General features: G+C 39.6%; 4 protein-coding genes across 8 annotated transcripts; 3 read left to right on the forward strand and 1 right to left on the reverse strand.

Annotated features, from left to right (window-relative positions):
- Positions 1-315: 315 nt before the first annotated feature.
- Positions 316-6,407, reverse strand: tdg.2 (thymine DNA glycosylase, tandem duplicate 2). Of its 3 annotated transcripts, none has more exons than XM_056416650.1 (9): positions 6,337-6,407; positions 4,785-5,107; positions 4,056-4,255; positions 3,804-3,873; positions 3,035-3,170; positions 2,817-2,899; positions 2,629-2,723; positions 2,355-2,538; positions 316-1,421 (listed from the first exon to the last, which is right to left on the reverse strand). In XM_056416650.1, coding segments are annotated over exons 1-9 (1,200 nt in total). In that variant the 5' UTR covers positions 6,339-6,407; the 3' UTR covers positions 316-1,314. The 3 variants fall into 3 exon arrangements, with proteins under 3 accessions (XP_056272625.1, XP_056272624.1, XP_056272622.1); XM_056416649.1 differs by having other exon boundaries at positions 6,328-6,407; XM_056416647.1 differs by having other exon boundaries at positions 6,026-6,388.
- Positions 6,408-7,200: 793 nt separating this feature from the next.
- On the forward strand, positions 7,201-8,694 carry LOC130195379 (ubiquinol-cytochrome-c reductase complex assembly factor 6). The gene is made up of 3 exons (XM_056416871.1): positions 7,201-7,310; positions 7,829-7,955; positions 8,241-8,694. The coding sequence occupies exons 2-3, from the start codon at positions 7,848-7,850 to the stop codon at positions 8,358-8,360; spliced, it is 228 nt and encodes a 75-aa protein (XP_056272846.1). The 5' UTR covers positions 7,201-7,310; positions 7,829-7,847; the 3' UTR covers positions 8,361-8,694.
- Positions 8,695-8,786: 92 nt separating this feature from the next.
- Positions 8,787-10,484, forward strand: si:dkey-42p14.3 (EF-hand calcium-binding domain-containing protein 10). The gene is made up of 4 exons (XM_056416870.1): positions 8,787-9,144; positions 9,810-9,974; positions 10,229-10,319; positions 10,417-10,484. The coding sequence occupies exons 1-4, from the start codon at positions 9,030-9,032 to the stop codon at positions 10,460-10,462; spliced, it is 417 nt and encodes a 138-aa protein (XP_056272845.1). The 5' UTR covers positions 8,787-9,029; the 3' UTR covers positions 10,463-10,484.
- A 987-nt stretch (positions 10,485-11,471) lies between these two features.
- Positions 11,472-19,125, forward strand: samm50 (SAMM50 sorting and assembly machinery component). Of its 3 annotated transcripts, none has more exons than XM_056416771.1 (15): positions 11,472-11,595; positions 12,773-12,883; positions 12,984-13,085; positions 13,170-13,257; positions 13,339-13,445; positions 13,626-13,756; positions 13,940-14,027; positions 14,794-14,922; positions 15,494-15,565; positions 15,669-15,755; positions 15,996-16,066; positions 16,605-16,672; positions 16,767-16,913; positions 17,215-17,356; positions 18,888-19,125. In XM_056416771.1, the coding sequence occupies exons 1-15, from the start codon at positions 11,575-11,577 to the stop codon at positions 18,931-18,933; spliced, it is 1,410 nt and encodes a 469-aa protein (XP_056272746.1). In that variant the 5' UTR covers positions 11,472-11,574; the 3' UTR covers positions 18,934-19,125. The 3 variants fall into 3 exon arrangements, with proteins under 3 accessions (XP_056272746.1, XP_056272745.1, XP_056272747.1); XM_056416770.1 differs by having other exon boundaries at positions 16,605-16,671; positions 16,757-16,913; XM_056416772.1 differs by having other exon boundaries at positions 16,605-16,642.
- Positions 19,126-19,279: the final 154 nt, after the last annotated feature.

Consider the following 19,279-nt stretch of genomic DNA (forward strand, 5'->3'; position numbering starts at 1 on the left):
AGTTATGATGACTTAAGTCTTAGTTGTGGTTTTATTCATGCTGTGATCTAAAAAAAAAAAATCTTTTTTGTTGTCGTTGTATATTGTCTGCCACTGTTTTATGTTGTACGTCTGAAACTTTGTGTAATGTGCTCCTGCTGCTGTCTGGGCCAGGACTCTCTTGTAAAGGAGATTTTTAATCTCAATGAAGCTTTTCCTGGTTAAATACATTTAAAATTAAAGACTTTCCCACTCAAGAGGAAGCATCCGTCACGCTTTTTGCCGGCTCGTGTGTCACATCGATGCTTTAAAAAAAATTAGACAACAAAACTTACAAGCTTTTAGAAGAGATTTAATAACTCTGTAATTACAGATTTAGAAACTCCCGAGTACAATTAACCTATTTATACAGCCGATAAATCATAAAATGTCGTTCTTTTCAAAATACAAAAATAAGTCACTGGACACATGTACCATACAAAATGCAATAAATAGTGATAAAAAATAACACCAAAAACATGCAGTTCTGTCCCGAGAGTTAGAAAATGTGATCGTGGCGGGGCACGTTTTTTTCTTCTCTTGTGCGTTCACACCGGCGAGGCCTCCGGGGGGGGGGGGGGGGGTCACACGTCACGGCTTCTCTTTTCTCGCGGTGTCGTCAGAAGGCGTGTCGCCTGTCCTCGATGCATCATGCTACTAGTACAGCTGATGTCTGGCGTCTGGTCAGTGGAGCTCTCCGGCTGCATGGTGTCCCGCTGACCGGTCTACAGTGTCCATTAACCATGCAACGCAAAAAACAAAACAAAAAAAAAGATGGACTGTGCCGCTTGGAGAAGGAAAAGTTCAGCGATTTATTTTATCTCTAGAAACCAACAAGGTGTCTTTTTTAATTTTTTAAAAAGGATAAAAGTCAAGTGGGCCATTTTTTCTGCAAATGACGTGAATAAAAAAATAAAATAAAAATAAAAAAAAAGGTGTCCCGTCGACTTTTTCTTGTAAACAAACAAACGTTTCGTTTGCATTACGTGTTTTTTCGAGAATGTAGCGCGTGCCTAAAAAAGAAAAGTAAAAAAAATAGTGGATGTCATTGTTTTACACATATGACGGAGAGAGTGAGCGAGATACGATGATTTTTGGATTTTGGACCGACCTGTTTCCACTTCTAAACAGCTCTAGATGAGTAAATCTATCACAGTGTTTTATATACGGTGTAAAGAGTTTCAGCACCTGAAACTCCCCAAATTTTCCATTTAGTTCCAACTGAATACAATCAGAACAACACGGTGACGACCTGTGTGCTACAGGCCTTGGTTTCTCCTCTGCCTCCGTCTCTTTCTAGTTGGTGGAGCTGCTGCTCCGGCTGGCGTCGCCGTGCAGCCCGCCGCAGCTCTCGTACTCCGGGTCCACCTGCTCCTCTTTGATTGCCATCCTCTTCGCGTCCTCTGCGGGACAAAAAAATGCGAAACATGAAAAGGAGTTAATTATTTCTTGCTTATATCAACTATTCCGCCCTTCCCTCCCTCCTCATTGAACCCTCCCTGTGGAGAAGCATGTGTAAAAGTAGACTCGCGTTCAATTTGGTGTTTTCCATGAAAACTCACTTTTATTTCTCAAATTAATTCAAAATATAGTCAAGACATTGACAAGGTTAGAAATTATGATTTTTATTGTAAATATTAATGTTGTTGTTCAAACTTGTCGCTCAAAGTTTGGCCAGTTTTAGAGCTTCTCTCAGCAGCATAACTGTTTTCAGCTGCGCTCACATAAAAAGGGTTTTCAAGGGCTTTCTACCCCTCCGTTAGTCTTCTAAGGCGATAACACAATGTACCATTAGAACACTGGAGATGGGCCTCTACACACCTCTGTAGAGACTTCATTAAACACCAGAGAATAGTCATTTATCACATTAACAATGTAGAGACTGTATTTATTATTTATTTAATGTTATCGTCATAGATGAAAACAGTGCTTTAAATAAGGACATTTCTAAATGACCCCAAATTATTGAACGCTAGTGTATATACATGTGGGAAGGGGCGGGTGGGAATAGTATGCGGGTGTGTATGTGGATATGGATGGTTGTGTGTGTGTGTGTGTGTGTGTATGTGTGCGTTTGTTGATGTAGATGTTCATGTATGTGGAGGTTGGCATGTGGACTGGACTACAGATACTGATATTACTATTTTGAATGTATGCTGTTTTTTGTGTTGTGTTTATTTATTTAAATGTCACGGATTGCTCCGTTTTGTTAAAAATTCATAAGAAGAAATTCAAAAAAATACAAGAAAAAATAGTTAGATCTTCGTCCAGAGACGTGAAAAAATAAATACAATTCCCAGTAAGCAGGCGGCGGTGCTGAATTATCCCCTCTTTACCTTTCGCCAGCTGCAGATCGAACTTGTACTCCGTCTCCTCCACCTCGATCTTGGGTATCAGGCCCTTCATCTCGCCCTTCATCTCGTCCCGCAGCTCCTTCAGCTTGATGTAGAAATGCACCTTGTCCTGCGCGCGCGGGAACTGCGCGCAGCGAGGGCTCGATGACGGCATCAGGTAGCACACCTAGGGGGGAAGCCGCGTACGCCGTGAACACGCCGCTCGCTTAGCTTTTTGATTCCCGCGGATCGCTTTTTTTTCTTCTTTTTTACGCACCGTCTCAGTTTCTGGGATTTTGTACGGCTGCAGACCGAAGTCCAGATTCTTTGCCTTCACGCCGAAGGTTTCTTTGCAGAAGATTTCATAAATACCTGACGAACAAATCAACACACGTCAACACACTGTTCAACGATGGCTTCGGGAATAAACATATATAATAAACAGGTTTTTCTTTTTAAAGATACCTTTTCCATTAAAAGCTGCTATTAATGGTTTGTATTTCTGCAGCTTGTCAAGTAACTGCCGACCTCCTTCTCGAATCTCCTTACTGGGACAAAGACGGAAGAAAAAAACCCAAATATAAATATTATATATGTTGAACTTCCTCACTGTTCGCCAACTCAAGCATCAACTAAAATGACTCATCTGTGCTGCATTTCCTTTTCTTTTCCTTCTCATTCACCTGGAGAGGTCCTTGCTGCCGGGCGTGGTCCTCTCCACCATGTTGGTGAAGCCGATGTTGTATAGTTCCGGCAGGTTCTGGTCATGCATGAAGTTGAGCTGCTCGTCAGTCAGGCCGGACAGAAACAGACATTTCCCTGGAGAGTGGAGCAAAACGCGTCAAATGAGTTATTAAAACATTAGAACCAGACGAGTGTTTGAGGTTATTGTTGCTTTTTTTTCTTTCTTTTTTTACAAACAATCAAACACAACAACATGTCGACACTGGACCGGCATGATGAACGACAACAGATGAATGGCCGACAATATTATAAATACAAAAGTCTGTTTAAAAGAATCGATTGTGTTCATGCGATACTTGAATGATATAATAAATACATAACAGCTTCTGAAAATCATTGAGGACCCTGATTTCAGCAAACCTCTGTTTTGGGAAAATCTGTCAAAAAAACCTCTGTTGATGAAACGTGTAAATTAAATTTCTACATGTTTCTATTCACCCCTTAATTTCAATAACAACTGTGCATCCTGTGCATTGTCTGCTTGTTGCAGTGAAATATTCAAACTGAAACATCATCTTCATGGCTGCACACAAACAAAATATTCTAATAAAACGTATTATAATTCAGCGTGATGCAGATTTAAGTAGATTTGAAATGCTGAATTTGAGACGCGTCTGAGCAGTCAGTTGTGTGTGTGTGTGTGTAGTGACTGAACAGAGGTGAACATGAAGCATGCTGGGAACGTAATGAAACTGGATTCTGACTCACAGAAATGGTTTCCTGGGTTTGGATAATGGCGTCCTTTGAAGGCTGACAGGAGTCCTGGGTTAATTCCAATCTGAGGGGGAAACATGAAGGTGTTACCATGGCAACAGATGGGGAAAAAGAAGAAAAGAAATACACATTCAGCTTGTGATTGAAACCCTTTCCGACATATACGCACAATGTGTGTAAGCCATGTGTTGTACGATTCACACCAGCTCACTAAATTTAAATACACATAGAAATAGTGACACTCACTATCAGAATGTCCAGGTTGTAGGTGATGACGTCCGGCAGGGTTTTGGCCATAACCTCGGCCACCGACATGCCGTTGAAGCGGTTGAGAGCCCTCTTGGCTTTTTTTGCCGCCTCGATCTCGTTGTCCTCGTCATGCGTCTTGCCGTCCTCCACCGGCTGCTTCGGAGGCCGCCCTCTCTTCTTCTTCACCGGCGTCACGACTGGAAAACACGCGGCGTAGATATGACCGAAAAAACTCAAATCGTACGAGCCGATTAATTCTGTATTTATATCGGGTGCAATCGGTTACGGCGGCACGGCATATTACGCAACTTATTTCGTAAGTTCGTACCGCGGTGTGTGCTTTAGCATAAATATACGCACTAATGTTGTTTGCCGTAAAGTGCGACCAGTTATTTGTTATTTCCGACAGGTAATAGTTTATTTTAGTGCACGTGACAACGCTGTAACGTACAATAATAGTGATAAACACGTGTATTGGAATCAATAGATCGTGATTTAACTTGGATAGAAATCCCCTGCCGTCACGTTTTAATGGATCTCCAGTAAACCCTTGTCTAAGTGAAAATTGGGGCATCACAGAACGGTTTTATTTCATTCGACCACGAGTCAGAACTCGGACCCCTTTGCAGATAAAGTGGGCGAAGAATTTGGAGCATTGTAAACCTATTTTAATAAACAGTTGTGGGAGTGGGGGTGAATAACTTTGATCAATAACCTCTTCGGTACCTTGAGAGGGAGCGGACGGCTGAGGTGGGTGCCGGACACTCGGCTCCAACTGCTGTATTGTATGTTGATGCTGAGGGTGGTGCAGGGGAGCAGGATGCTGCTGCTGCTGCTCCCTGGCGTGCGGCTGGTAGGTCAGCTCCTGGTAGTGATTTTGGGCCGGGGGGTTAAAGTTCTGATAAAAAGGTTCCTGGTAGACGGGCGGTTCCCGGTGGACGGACAGCTCGGCCATGACGAGGTCATCTCCGGGCCCTTCGGCGTAGTGGCCCATGTTGTGATACGACATCACATGCTGAGCCTCGGGGTGCTGCTGGCTGGACTGGTACCTATACATGAATAAATAAAAAGGATCCACGAGAGGAGAGGGAGGAAAGGAACAAGTTAAAGAGGGAAGGAAAAGGAAGGTGAGGAAAAAGAAGGGACAAAAAAGCCAACGGGAACCGGACAAAGCAAGAAAAAAGGACAAAATGGTGTCTGGTGCTCGATGGGGTGCGTGGAGAAAGCGTACAAGGCACGATACTTACAAACACACATGCGCTGATTGACACACCCATTTGCATTCTCTGCATTTCACTCATTGTATTTTTTTCCACCTCGATCTAATTGTGGTCGTGCATGCGTTGTATTTTTGAGCCTCTGGCTTACGACACTCACAAACGGGTCTTTTGACTTTGCAACGAAGATATACCAAAAACAACCGATACTGTGATGGATGTGAAGACGACGACGGGACAAGAGCTTATGTGTGGTCTCCTGTTCGTGCTACAGTTGGCAGAAAGACGTAAGAGCCACTGTAGGAGTAATTATGGAGCCTGTAGCAAGCGATGATATAACGACTGCTTTGTCATGTGGTGACAAGTCCAATTATTAAACTACATTATCATATATTATTACTCGTCCATTTATCAGAGTACAAATAATGCAATATCGTAACAATATCACGCGTGCCATTTAATTACATGTATTATTACATACATACTACCTCGGGGCTGTTGGTCCATTTCCCTTTTTTTCTATTTTCTCAAAGGACACGTTTTGTATTCAAATGTGGTTATTATCCTGAATAATTACACTGCCACTTGCTACAAGCCTAAATACAAAGAATACAGGTATGTATATGACTTCGTGTGTCAAATGCTAGACGTGTTGTTGTTGTTTTTCTTCATCTCATGCATGAAAATAAAGACGTCAGGAAGAGAACATGAGAAGTTTTCCATGACCTGCCACCTCCGACACCAACTCACCACTGCTGAAAATAATCCGTGGGTACCGTCAATGATGTATACTGGTTTTCTTCCATCTTAACTGTTGACTTATTTGAATATATTAACATTCATTCTGCTGCCAAAGGCATCGATACCCACTGGAGATGTGAGCTGTGTGGAGTTTTGGAGCACATACGGTACACAAAGAAGACTTATGGACGCTGCTACAGGGAAGATTGAAGGTTTAGCTGACAACGTTACGAAGTCATACTGACTGTCTTGAAACCGCAATTGACCTCTAGGTTAACGAGACATGAAGGTATTTGAGCGAACTACCGTACCTGTCATACATTTTGCTCTTTAGTTTTCAAATAGGAAGACTGGGGGCTGGGTATCCTCCCAAAACAAAGACCATTTAAACGCTCAATAATTTCTTTTGGCGCAGGTTGAGTGGACGCTTACCGCCCCCTCTTGGTCGGGAGGTGTACTGCAGGGGTAGAATTAAAAAATATAATTTAGGATGTTTAATCACATTGCACGGCTATGTTAATACAACAAATGATCGATGATTACGAAAGGAAACAGCATACATGATTTTTTTATTTTAACATTAAGGCATTAACACGGTATTAAAGTATGAGTTGGCACAAACTACCGCTAGATGGCGAACGATATTGTATGCATGGTCGCACCAGCACGAATTTACACTGCAGACGAACGTAGCAACCAAAGATAGTATGTTTGCTTAAAGTGCATCACTCCACATTTAAAAACAGGACCACTCAAAACACACACAAATGGTGAAAAGTCCACATCGTAACCCCTCAGATTATCCAGGGTATTATGTACTCTTTTTGTCATGTTCTTCAATGCATCTGTCTTTAATTGGCACAACACTGCAAGTTAAAAAGATATTATAACTTGCTGTATGTGGCTGGCGAGGTTAGTTTATATAAAAAAAGCTAAGAGATGAAACGTTAAGCTAGCTGGCCTACATCCACAAGCAGCATCAAAATGGTGGAATAGAAAGATTATTCGAGCCTAAAAAGCAATAACAACCTCTCAACCAATACATTAATCGAAAGCGGAGCACACTATTGTTAAAAAAATGCGACAGGACACGGAAGCATAACCTTTTGTGGTGTCAAAAAATATAGGCAGAGTGAGACCTCTCTCACATATTATTTTATTTTTCATATCTTCGCGTTAACTAAACAGCGTGACCTGTGTGTGAGTCCCAATGACAGACGTTTGGGGTTTTGACCATGGTGGGAATTAGATTCACATTGCGGTCTTTTATTTAAAAGACGGTTAAATAAACAAGGTAAGGTCTCACGTGCGTCACTGTATGTCAGCGTGTGTCTATTGCTGTTTCACCATGTATTGTTAAACTTTTAGCCCTGACATTAGCTACATCACGGCTAACAAACACAGTGACGTTAGCGTCCTTGTCCCTGGATTTACTGTGCAGGTGGTTGACAATCATACACAGTATATTGTATGTTATGTGCCCATGCATATGATACTAAAATAGTGAATTGTACATAGCTAGAAAAACCCCTAATGGTAACTCCTAAACGTAGAGGCTAAACAGAGTTCCAGTGGTTGTGATGCAGTCTAATATTAGGATGCATATCCATAAATATGAGGCATTATTTTCCAATTTTAGCTGAGAAGAGCACTTTTGACTGAGCAAGAAAAACATTAAACACCATATTTGGTCTTTGCACCCAAATAAAACCTTTGCATTTGTTTTCATTTTCTTTTCGTCATTTTAAATTTTTTTTTTAACCTATCTCTTCCTCTCTCATTTTTTCTTCTTTCTTCTTCTTTCTCCACCAGGGCAAGGACGTCTGTGAAGATGCCAGCCGGTGTGTCGTGGACTCGTTACCTGAGAATGTTAGGTGCCAGTATGCTGGCCATGTTTGCAGGAGCACAGGTCGTCCACCAGTACTACCTACCTGATCTGGTGAGGGACTAAATCAACCCCTCTTATGCATGTGGCTGTCATTGTCTAGTGCTGCTTTTATTACACATAATATGGATATAAAAACACACACTATACTGAATGTTTGTATTTTCCTGCATTTCCTATAATACAATGTGAAAGCCACCACAGTGGAGATGTAAAAGTGTTGATTTTACTCAAATATGGTCCTACTACATACTACACCACTTATCTAAATGGGTCCAGTCTTGCTGTATGTGTTTAACAGTTCTTCCCTTTTTAAAATATATTTGTTTCATCTTTTAGACTATACCAGACGTCCCGCCAAAGCCTGGGCAGCTTAAGACAGAATTGCGGGGCTACAAAGCCAGAGAAGAAGCGACTGCTGTGTTACAGCAACTTAAAGCAGAACAAAAGGTGGACTGATCCTGGAATTACACGTCCTCTTGTGCGATGGACACTCTGACTCGAGCGTTATGTCCAATGTGTTTTTGCCAACAGCTTGACGTGCCTGGGAGTAAAGTCAATTCTGGAACATCTGCAGATGGATATTTTCTGCTTTTAGTGTTTTTTCTTTCAATGGAGAAAACGTGAGAGGAATGAAATGTGACACACTCGGGTTAAGGATCCTATTGGACTCGAGATCATTTGGTTTACTCGACCATTGGTGTCTGTTGTTAATTTATTTCTGTTCTATTCAAAAGTATATTTTTATTGTTTATCTTTGATTGGAAATAAAGATATATCACCAACAATTTAATTACTTTATGGTAAAATGTATTGCTTTATATGGAAATTATGACAAACATGCAACATTTGTCATCAACAATTTTGAAATATGAAGATGTGATTCTTTTATCTATATTGCGTTGTTTTCAATTTGATAGTTTGGGGTTTTGGTCAAAAGAATTCAACCTCTAAACATCAGAGGAAATTCAGTCATAAAAAAATAAACTATCTGCATAATAATTGCCTGGATGTCTCTTATCGTTGAGGGACCTCAAAGGAGAACACAAGCGCTACCGTGGGGTTGCGCGCGCACCTCAACAGTTGGAGGTTGTCGTATCTTAGCAACACCGTGTAAACACAAGTGAAATGAAAAAAAAGATGGCGACGCAGAGAGAGCAGGACGCCGCTGATTATCTCAAGAAACACAAAATACCCGAGCTGTTGGAGAACCTGACCAGCATGCTCTTCTTCCACAGACCCGGTCAGAGTTTAACATGACAAAATACAAACTAACTTCCTCCTCTGAAAAACGATAGTTTCCTTTGTTGGCTAACCTAGATAATTCCATTAATATGTGTTACTGCGAGATAATATAAACACAAAAACACATGTTATAGGCAGGCTAATATATACACAATAACACATGTTATAGGTGGGCTAATAAAAACACCATACCACGTGTTATAGCTAGCTTAGTGTGAGCACGCTTTTATGATTATATGTTAAAAGACAGGTCAACAACAGAAAAGAAAACTAAAATGTCACAGTGGAGAGTTTCCCAAATCCTATTACACTTTTGTTAGAATGTATAATAAGTATTGTGCATACTGTGTAACAGGAACCTGACAAATGTATTTTCTTGAATGAGCCTTGGAAATGTCACATTTACTGGACTCAATAAACGTCGACAAATTGAAATTGAATTGTTAGCACATTTTTACTTATATAAATAAAGTATCAGTTATCACATTGTCCTATTTTTTTATTACTAGTTATTGTTGTTTTGTCATTGCATTAATTTGAGATTGTTGCTCTGACTCGATATAAGTTTTGCTTGAAACTTTTCCCTGAAGTGTTCATCAATCTACCTTTGATTACTGGAAACGTTAATAGCAATGATTACTTGTGATTCATTCTTTCATTCAGAGAAGCCCAGAGAGTTTCTGGTGGAGCAGCTGGAGCAGCTGAAGATGTCTCAGCAGAGCGGTATAAAAGCGCCCAGTCTGTTCAACAAAGCCAACCTGGATGCAGTCTATGGGATCCTGGACCCCACTCATCAAAAACACATCACTTTTGCCCAATATAAGCAGGGTGAGCACGGGACACGGACAGTATATTAGGCGTTCTTGTGGCGGAGAAAGATGGACACTTAAAATACAATTAAATATGTGATTTTTCTTGATATTAACAACAACAGTTTATACTCACTTATGACATATGCATTTGTTTGTTCAAATTCCTTCTTTTTGTATTAGAAACAATAGTGGTTGCCTATTTAATCCTATGTCACATGAAGATACTTTTAATTCACCCAATTATTGCTAACATAAGCTTTTCCCTCACAGCTCTGATCACACTGGGGATCAAAGATATTAATGAATGTCCCGAAGGTGTAAATGAAGACAAAATATCCCACGAAACATTCGAAACAGAAGCGTAAGAGCACCTCGTAAAATCTGAACGTCACAAAGACAATATTCACCAGCATTTTAAAAGTCATAAAGATCATTGGTGTCTCATTTTGTTGTTACAGGATTAGAGGCCTGCAGAGATGCTCAGCAACATATGAACAACTGTGACCTTTTGTTTGATGTTCCAATCAGCGGATGTTATTTATCCATATAAAGTTGGATGTAGCCATCGGGCTTTATGTCTTGTAGATTGAATACATTCTATATTAAATTGCTAATATGTTTTCAGATTTGTGGTCATTTTCATTCAAGTATTCACTAGCCTTATGTCAAGGTGCATTATGTGATGAGAAACAACTGTTTATTAAGAGCTCTCAGACTAGAATAAGATGACAGAGTTTACATCGCAGCTCTGCATCCCAGTTCTGAATGATTCTTTTTTTCCTCTTTATTTTGATCTTGAAATAAAACTTATTTGTTTCCCAATGGTTTAAATCCACACTATATTGGTCAGTTTAACAATGTGTCATACGTCGAAGATATATTTTATAATGCATCACCAATTATTACACATTTTATATTTTCAGACTTCTTAAATATATGACATGATCTCTGACAAGCATGATCTACTTTTTATTATTATTTGATTTGAATTACATTTGATTTAAGCCTGTTGCTTAATGATCATGATTGTAATTATTATTTATATGTTTTTTATAAAAAATAAAAGTAGTCGAAATATTATGATAGTTTATATTTTTTTAAATAAAATAGGCGGAATATTTTGGTAATATATATATATATATATTAATGCAATTATCTGTATCTTAGATTTGATTTAAGCCTTTTGCCGTAATCTTTTTTATTATGATTATGTTTGTAATTGTTATTCATATGTTTTTTATTATTTATATTTATTGGTAATACTAAGACGATATAATATTTTTGCTTTTGATATAAACATAATAAATAAAATTAGTCGAAATATTATTGTAGTATATATATTTTAAATAAAGTAGTCGAAATATTCAGGTAGTATATATATATTTTTGAATCCAGTTATCTGTATTGATCTATTATTCACATTATGCAGCGTCGCGGAGTTGAACGCTTCCCGCAAAGGGGCGTGGTCAGGAAGTGACAGGGCCGCCGCCTCCTTATACGGAGCCCCGTCGCCTTTTCTCTTCGGTTACTTGTAGGTTAAATTCGTCGGCCTTTTGTTTCCCCCACGTAAAAAGCCTCGTCCGGACCCACCGGGACAGCGCCCTGCGGAGCTCAGCATGGGCACCGTCCACGCCAGGGTAAGGAACCGTCCGGGGACGTTGACCTCTCGGTGCGCTCAGTTATCTGACAGTGAGCCGCGGCTACCGCGCTGCGGGAAACAGGCACTCGCTGTCCGGGTCAGCGTGCAGCGACCAGCCGCTGGCTGTCTGCTAGTTACTCTTCGACACAATAGAAAATAAAGACTGTTGAGCATTTAGATAGACATGTGACTCCTCCACTCAGCACAACATCTACAACAGTAAACATTGAACAACACTGTTGTTTATTCTCTCGGGTCAGAACATATGTAATATTATGGTCTGCCAATAATTCAAATGCAAATTACAGATGCAAATTATCTGTAGCTACAATCTAGTACAGTGCATCACATGGTGACATGTATGTTTTAACTGTACATGGTTCCTTTTAAATAAAATAATTTTAATAATAATACATCTATAAGTATTAATGTTAGCTCTGTGATTTATATTGAGTTTTAAGGGAAATATAAGTGTTCCTTTCACATTCAGTTACTTGGTAAAAACAACATATTCTTAATAAAATAAACGCCAACATTCTTTTGAATTGATTTCACGCTTCTGTTAGTTTGTCACGCTCGTAATACTTTTTTTATTTTTTATTTTCCTGTGTTTCTACTTTTATTTTTCCCCATGCAACATTTCCTATTTTTTAATGCATACATTATAATAAAATGTATGTGTTGACAAGCAAACTATTAACCCTATTTTTTGTTTTATATGATCAAAAAAACGTTAATGATATTTTATGGACATTTTATCTCCATGCATTATGGCATGGCGTAGCTTTGGAACAATGAATGCAAAATCATTCTATTGACAACTAGTCATCAAATAATTTATTAATAATTTTCACCTCCATAAAAAAAGAAATTGAAGCAAAAATAGTCACTTATTTTCTTGCTCCTTTCTTTTATATTTAACATTAAACAAGATATTTTGATTTGTCATTTTGGACTTTGGGGGAAAACCTTTTTTTCCCTTTTTTTTCCGACCAATTGATTAATAAATTAATTGAGAAAATAATCAGCATATTGAGAAATCATTGCAGCTTTACTCTCGGCACTTAATGGTATTGGAGAATACTTTGGGCACTTATTCGAGAACGTAAACGTTCCTCCCTATCCGCACATGAACTCCGTTCGTGACTCTACATCTGTCTCCCCTCTTCCTGCAGAGCCTGGACCCTCTGCCCATGCGAGGGCCCGAGCTCGGAGTTCAACCTGACGACATCGAGGCTCCGGAGATCGAGCACGAGCTGAAGCAAGAAGTTCTCGAGAACAAGAATGTGAGAGTTTTTTTTGTTGCCATTGAGTGTTTTTTTTCCTTCTTTTTTTTCAGATGTTCTAATTATTCCCCCATGCTGTTTTTTCTCTCTGGTTCTCCAGGTCGTGGTTCAACGGGTCCACATAGACGGGCTCGGAAGAACCAAGGACGACATGCTGACTTATGAAATCGCGGAAGTTTTCCGGGCAAAGAACTTGATTGACGTAGGCGCACGTTGCTGATCCCTCCGGACTAATCAATTACATTTTGAGTCCATGCATTACAAAATAAATCTGTTTGCTGTGCAGGTGATGCGGAGGTCCCACGAAGCCCGACAGAAGCTGCTGGGTCTCGGCATCTTCAGGAAAGTGGAAGTTGTTATCGACACTTCCCGAGGTAGGTTAAAAATGAATGTACACTTAGAACTATTCGTTAAGACCGGGTCATCTCACTACCCCCCCCCCCCTCTCTCTCCAGGCGAGCACGCTCTTCCCAACGGCCTCGACGTGACCTTCGAGGTCACCGAGCTGAGGCGGATGACGGGCAGCTACAACACCATGGTGGGAAACAACGAGGGGAGCATGGTGAGGATCTACTTCCTGAAGGGACGCGTGCTCCATTGCCTACTATACACTAGTCACCTATAGAGAGTATTTCCAACGTTGACTACTGCTAGTCAGATTCAGTGAAAAGATCAGTGTGACTGCCTCTAAATACACAGTTTTAAAAAACCCTGGTCATCTCTCACCGCTTTTAATTTTCAGGTCCTGGGCCTGAAGTTGCCCAATGTATTAGGTCGGGGGGAGAAAATGACTTTCCAGTTCTCCTACGGCACCAAAGAAACCTCCTACGGCCTTTCTTTCTTCAAACCCCAGCCAGGAAACTTTGAACGGAAGTAAGAAACAACAGCCAGAAGACGCACTCGTTCTTCAAAGTCTAATCAGAATCAGAACCATTTATTGCACACGTACGTGGACTTACAAGGAGTTTGTTATGGCGGGTGGTGCACAACACTGGACAATAAGACAAATAAACAATAGCAGGGTGCTGACATGTCCTCTTCTTCTTCTACTTCCAGTATCTTGCTCAACGTGTACAAAGTGACGGGTCAGTTTCCATGGAGTTCTCTCAGGGAGACGGACCGAGGCGTCTCCGGAGAACTGAGCGTAAATACGGTTTCTTTTTCTCATTTTGTGCAGTTAAAAATGTTGAATGTAAAACTAAATGATCACAAATTAACACGATGAGGTTGACTTGATAGAAGGAATGATAGATTGTTCTATTTAGGATGATAAAGTCCAGTTCTTGACCCTGAGATGGATGAAATGTATTATCGTCACATGAACCCATCATGTGTATGGAGGACTTAAAATGTCTTAAATATAAATACATGCTTAAATAAATGCATGAATAAATACAGGAATAAATACATAAATGCTTAAATAAATAAATGTAGCAATATAGGATAACTACTCTTATCTAGCTCATTTGCATATAAGGACACATAAATGTCCCGCATATATACAAACGAAGAAATACGTGTGGACACATAAATAGAGACATACAAAAATGAAGAAATACAGAAATGTAGAAATAGATTTATTTAATGATGTCCTGTTTAGCTATAACTTATATTTATTTATTTCTCTATTTATTTATTTATTTCTACATTTAGTTAAGCATTCATGTATTTATTTAAGCATTTATTTATGCATTTATTTAAGCATTTATTTATTTATTCCTGTATTTATTTAAGCATTTATTTATACTTAAGACATTTTAAGTCCTCCATACGTGTGTGGATGGATGATGACGACAGAGGCCAAGATGAGCCTTTAACGGAGCCATTCCTTCCTCCACGTTGTAAGGAGACACGAGTACAAATATAAGTCATAGACTGGTGTCAAATTACAAATTTTTTCCACCCCACAGTTCCCCGTGTGGAAGACCACCCAAATCCTGAAGTGGGAGGGCGTGTGGCGGGAGCTGGGCTGTCTGGCCCGCACCGCCTCGTTCGCCGTCCGGGAGGAGAGCGGCCATACCCTCAAGTCCTCACTTTCGGTATTTGTCTTTTATTTTTTACATCGAATATCTCACATGCCCCGCAGCGGACCACGTGTTTGACCACTACAAGCCCCGCCCCCGCTGCTTTCACTTGTTTGTGAGAAGTTTATTAATATTGAAAGTAGACCTGAATTAACAGTTCCTGAGGTATCATTGGTTTGTAGTTCGATTACGCGTATGCCCACCAAATGTGTTTTTAAGAGCATATAATAGCGCATTTAATGTAATATAAACCCGGCTTACAGCATTTGAGCAACATTTGAGGGCCAGCTACAGCAAAACTGTATTTAAAAAAATAATAATAATAAATACTCTCTTGGTCAAGAGATGTTTTCTACCAAATTTGGTGGCGGTTTATTGGGCAGGAAAAACCACAGATTTGGACACGATTTCAAAATGTATGACGGAGATGTAAATGGGCGTGGCTTATGTGGCTGGATACATCTGGACCCACAGAATCCAGGGAGATATTTGGGGGGGGAGAGAATCTCAAAAGACACCGTCGTACTATACCAGCTTAAAGCAAAGGTTTTTCTTTATTTGTGAACGGCGTCTTTATGTTGTCCAGCACTCGATGGTCATCGACACCAGAAACTCCTCCATTCTCCCCCGAAGAGGAGGCCTGATGAAGATCCATCAGGTTGGTTGATGAACACTAAGCACATTTTTTAATTGCTGTTTTAAATATATATATTTCACTGACGTTGTGCAGAAGGCTGATGCTTTGTGTTGTGGTTGTGCAGGAGCTCGCTGGTTACACCGGGGGAGACGCCAGCTTCCTGAAGGAGGACTTTGAGATCCAGCTCAATAAAACTCTCTTCTGGGACTCGGTGAGAGATTCTACATTACAACTTTCAGCCATTGAGCTAAACATCTTATCTAAAGAGTCTTAAAGCTAGGGTCGGTGATCTTGAGAGACTTATTCAAGTGATAGACTCGGGCTTTTAAGCGAGAAAGGTCTGTTTGCAGAAAGATTAACTTAAATTTCCAAAATCCTTGATGTCGTCATCATTTAACCAACTTTCTTTGACATTCTGTGCGCTCCACTAAACCCTCCGACTCTCCTGCAGGTCCTTTCTGCCTCGTTGTGGGGCGGTTTGCTCCTTCCCATCGGCGACAAGCCAACAAACATAGCCGACAGGTACAGAAACACTACGCACCAACAACTTTAGCCGTTTATTTTTTACCAAATTGGCGGCAAAAAAATGTACGCTGAATTAACTATAGGCAGACGACTGACTCCGGATTCCTGAGATAATGAAGAAAACTTAAAAAATGTGATAATTCTGTACATATATGTATGTATATATATATACATATATATGTATATATATATAATATTGCCCTGTTTTATTTTATTTATTTATATATATATATTTTGTTTATGTCTGACATTTTGAATTTCTTTTATGTTAATATAAAAAAATTGACAACAAAAAAAAGCGATAATTCTCAAACCCGTTCTGTAGTTATAAATCTCTTTTTCTGTGGTTTCTAAGCGAATTGTATATGTTTATTTGCAATGGATATTGCAGATATAGTGTACATGTCCTTATGTACGTAAATCACATTTTGTACAATTTGTATGCAAGCTAGTTTCAACAAAAAAAAAGTAATTAACTGTCTGGTTATTCATTTTGCATATTGTAATTTTGTGTGTGTCTCTGTCGACCTCCTAGGTTCTATCTCGGGGGCCCCACCAGCATCAGGGGCTTCAGTATGTACAGTATGGGCCCGCAGAGTGAAGGTGAGACGGGACCGTGGCTACAGTTGCTCATGGGACCCGACTGAAGTCTGACGGTTAATTGAAAGGTTGTGTTCTGGTATTACTGATATGGCAGGCGACTACCTGGGAGGAGAGGGCTACTGGGCCGGGGGCCTCCACCTCTACACCCCTCTCCCCTTCAGACCGGGCAAAGGGGGCTTCGGGGACCTCTTCAGGATGCACTTCTTCCTCAATGCCGGAAACCTTTGTAACCTCAACTACGGTGAGCAGTTGGACTCAGAACAAGCGCATATATATATATATATATGGTATATATTTATATATATATGGTATATATGGTACATATGTATATTTTTTTATTTATATATATGTATATATTTTATATCTATATATTATATTTATATATACCATATCTCATTCATGTGGGTATTGAGACAAAACGAGGTTTTTCTGTTTAATAAGAGTTTAATTTCTGTTATAATAAAGGAAAGTATGGAAGTGGCACTATGAAGAGAATGCGTGTTGATTTCCCTGACCGCTCCGACATGTGTGTTTTCATCAAGGCGAGGGGCCGGGAGCACATTTAAAGAAACTCGCAGAATGCATCCGCTGGTCGTACGGACTCGGGATCGTGCTGCGTTTGGGGAACATCGCCCGACTGGAACTGAACTACTGCATTCCGATGGGAGTCCAGAGTGGAGACAGGTGGGGCTGGTTTCAGGTTAAGATTGACTTGAAAGGACACTTTGTAGGAACTCTGCACACTCCCATTAGCTTTACCTGCAAACAGCCGATGAATGAATAACTTGGTAGGAACCAGAGCAAACCGAACATCATCTCATGAGCTGTAACGCATGTATTTTTTAGGGGGCAATGTTTGCCCCCACTGACTGAAATCCAGGGGCATTTAAAAAGAAATTGGGGGCACATACATTAACCTTTGTTCAAAAATAATAAATATACTTATTTTGGCTTACACTATATATGATAAATTGTCATAAAAATGGCAATAATAAGAATATTAGGCACTAGTCTACAGATTCAGTGTTTTTTTAAATAATTTTTTTAAACAAAAAAACAAACTGAAAACATAAATCAGACAATCATTATTTATTATTCTTATTTCTTTGTGGTTATTTATTGTAAAACATTTTTAAATGAGTATTAACAATTATAACTTATTTCTTTGTTTTTTAATAATAAAAAATAATATATTTATTGATTTTGTATGTGTACAGGCAATACAGATGGGACACACAAAACAAAGAAAAGAAAAAAACCGCTATTAAATTATTGAAATTATGGGGGCAAATTTTGCCCCTCTAGTGATATCGGGGTCAACATTATATTTCTTTGGGGCAGCTTTGCCCTTTGCCCTCATGTATTTCCGTCGCTGCATTTATCTACATGGGATGAAATGCACTTCAAAAGTAAACGTTTCTCTTTCTCATGATCCGGTGTTTTGTGTTCCCGTGTTCACGTCCTGCTCAAAGAGAAGTTTAGTTCTGTAGTCTGAGTGTCGGCCTGTTGACGGCATTCAGGGGATTCACTATGTGCAGCATGGGCCCGCAGAGTGAAGTTGGTCGAGGTCTTTCACAACATACATTAGTTTTCCAAATTAAGCAGTAATTTCCATCCAAAGGGACTTTTTTGATGTTATTTCCAGAGTATCCCCGTGAGCACAGGGATACGTGCATGATAGAAATGTTCTTTTCATAGTTTTAATTCATTTCAATGCCATGTTTTGTATTTGGATTGTTTTTTCACAATCTTATTGCAAAACATATTGTTTTTTTTGTTATGTAGTAATATTGCCATTGTAGGCACAAAAAAATAAGACATTGTAAAAACATTGTTGCATACATGAGGAGCAGGAGGAGCAGGAGGCTGCTGTGAACTCAGGAGGAGCTGGGAATCAAAAAAACAATCTTGTAAATAAGATATCTTCTTCCGTTTACTCGGCCTCAAATACATACAGGCGGCCATCACATTCAAACGCCTCACCCACGTCGTCTAAATCGTCGATATATATTTAGCCGTGAAAATATTTTTCGATAGTTGCGCTTTCTGTACTTCAACAAAACAAACTCTTCCTGGCAACGTCGAGCCGGTAACATTGCATACCTCATGAGAGGAGCGCTCTTAAAGCTGCATATTGTCCTTTAATGTGCACTGATCAGATTCTTTGTGTGCTCTGATGTTGATTGCATTGACTTTCTTTCTCCTTTCTTTGCAGGATATGCGACGGGTTCCAGCTTGGAGCAGGAATCCGGTTCCTGTGAAACCACTTTTGTTGGATCTGGAACGTCTTTGTGTTTCAACATTTAATTTTATTGTAAGAGGAAATCGCTTGTACAGAATTGTTGTTGCCACTAATTAGTTCAGTAAAAGTGTTTGCAGTTACTGATTTATTTATTTGTTATTATTACCAGAAGTCAAATAAAGGGCTCTTAGTCAGATGTTACTCACCTGGACATTTGTCATGCAGGCTTAATTTGAATCAAACAGTTGTATTGGTAAATTGATTTGCACATCCAAAGAATATGTCTTGGACAAATGCAGTACAAAGGCCAAGAGACACAATGTAATTCAAACAATTACAGTTAGAAATATTAATAGGAATGTAAG

This window comes from Pseudoliparis swirei, chromosome 6 (genome assembly GCF_029220125.1).
Source record: "Pseudoliparis swirei isolate HS2019 ecotype Mariana Trench chromosome 6, NWPU_hadal_v1, whole genome shotgun sequence".
NCBI classification, from domain to species: Eukaryota; Metazoa; Chordata; class Actinopteri; order Perciformes; family Liparidae; genus Pseudoliparis; species Pseudoliparis swirei.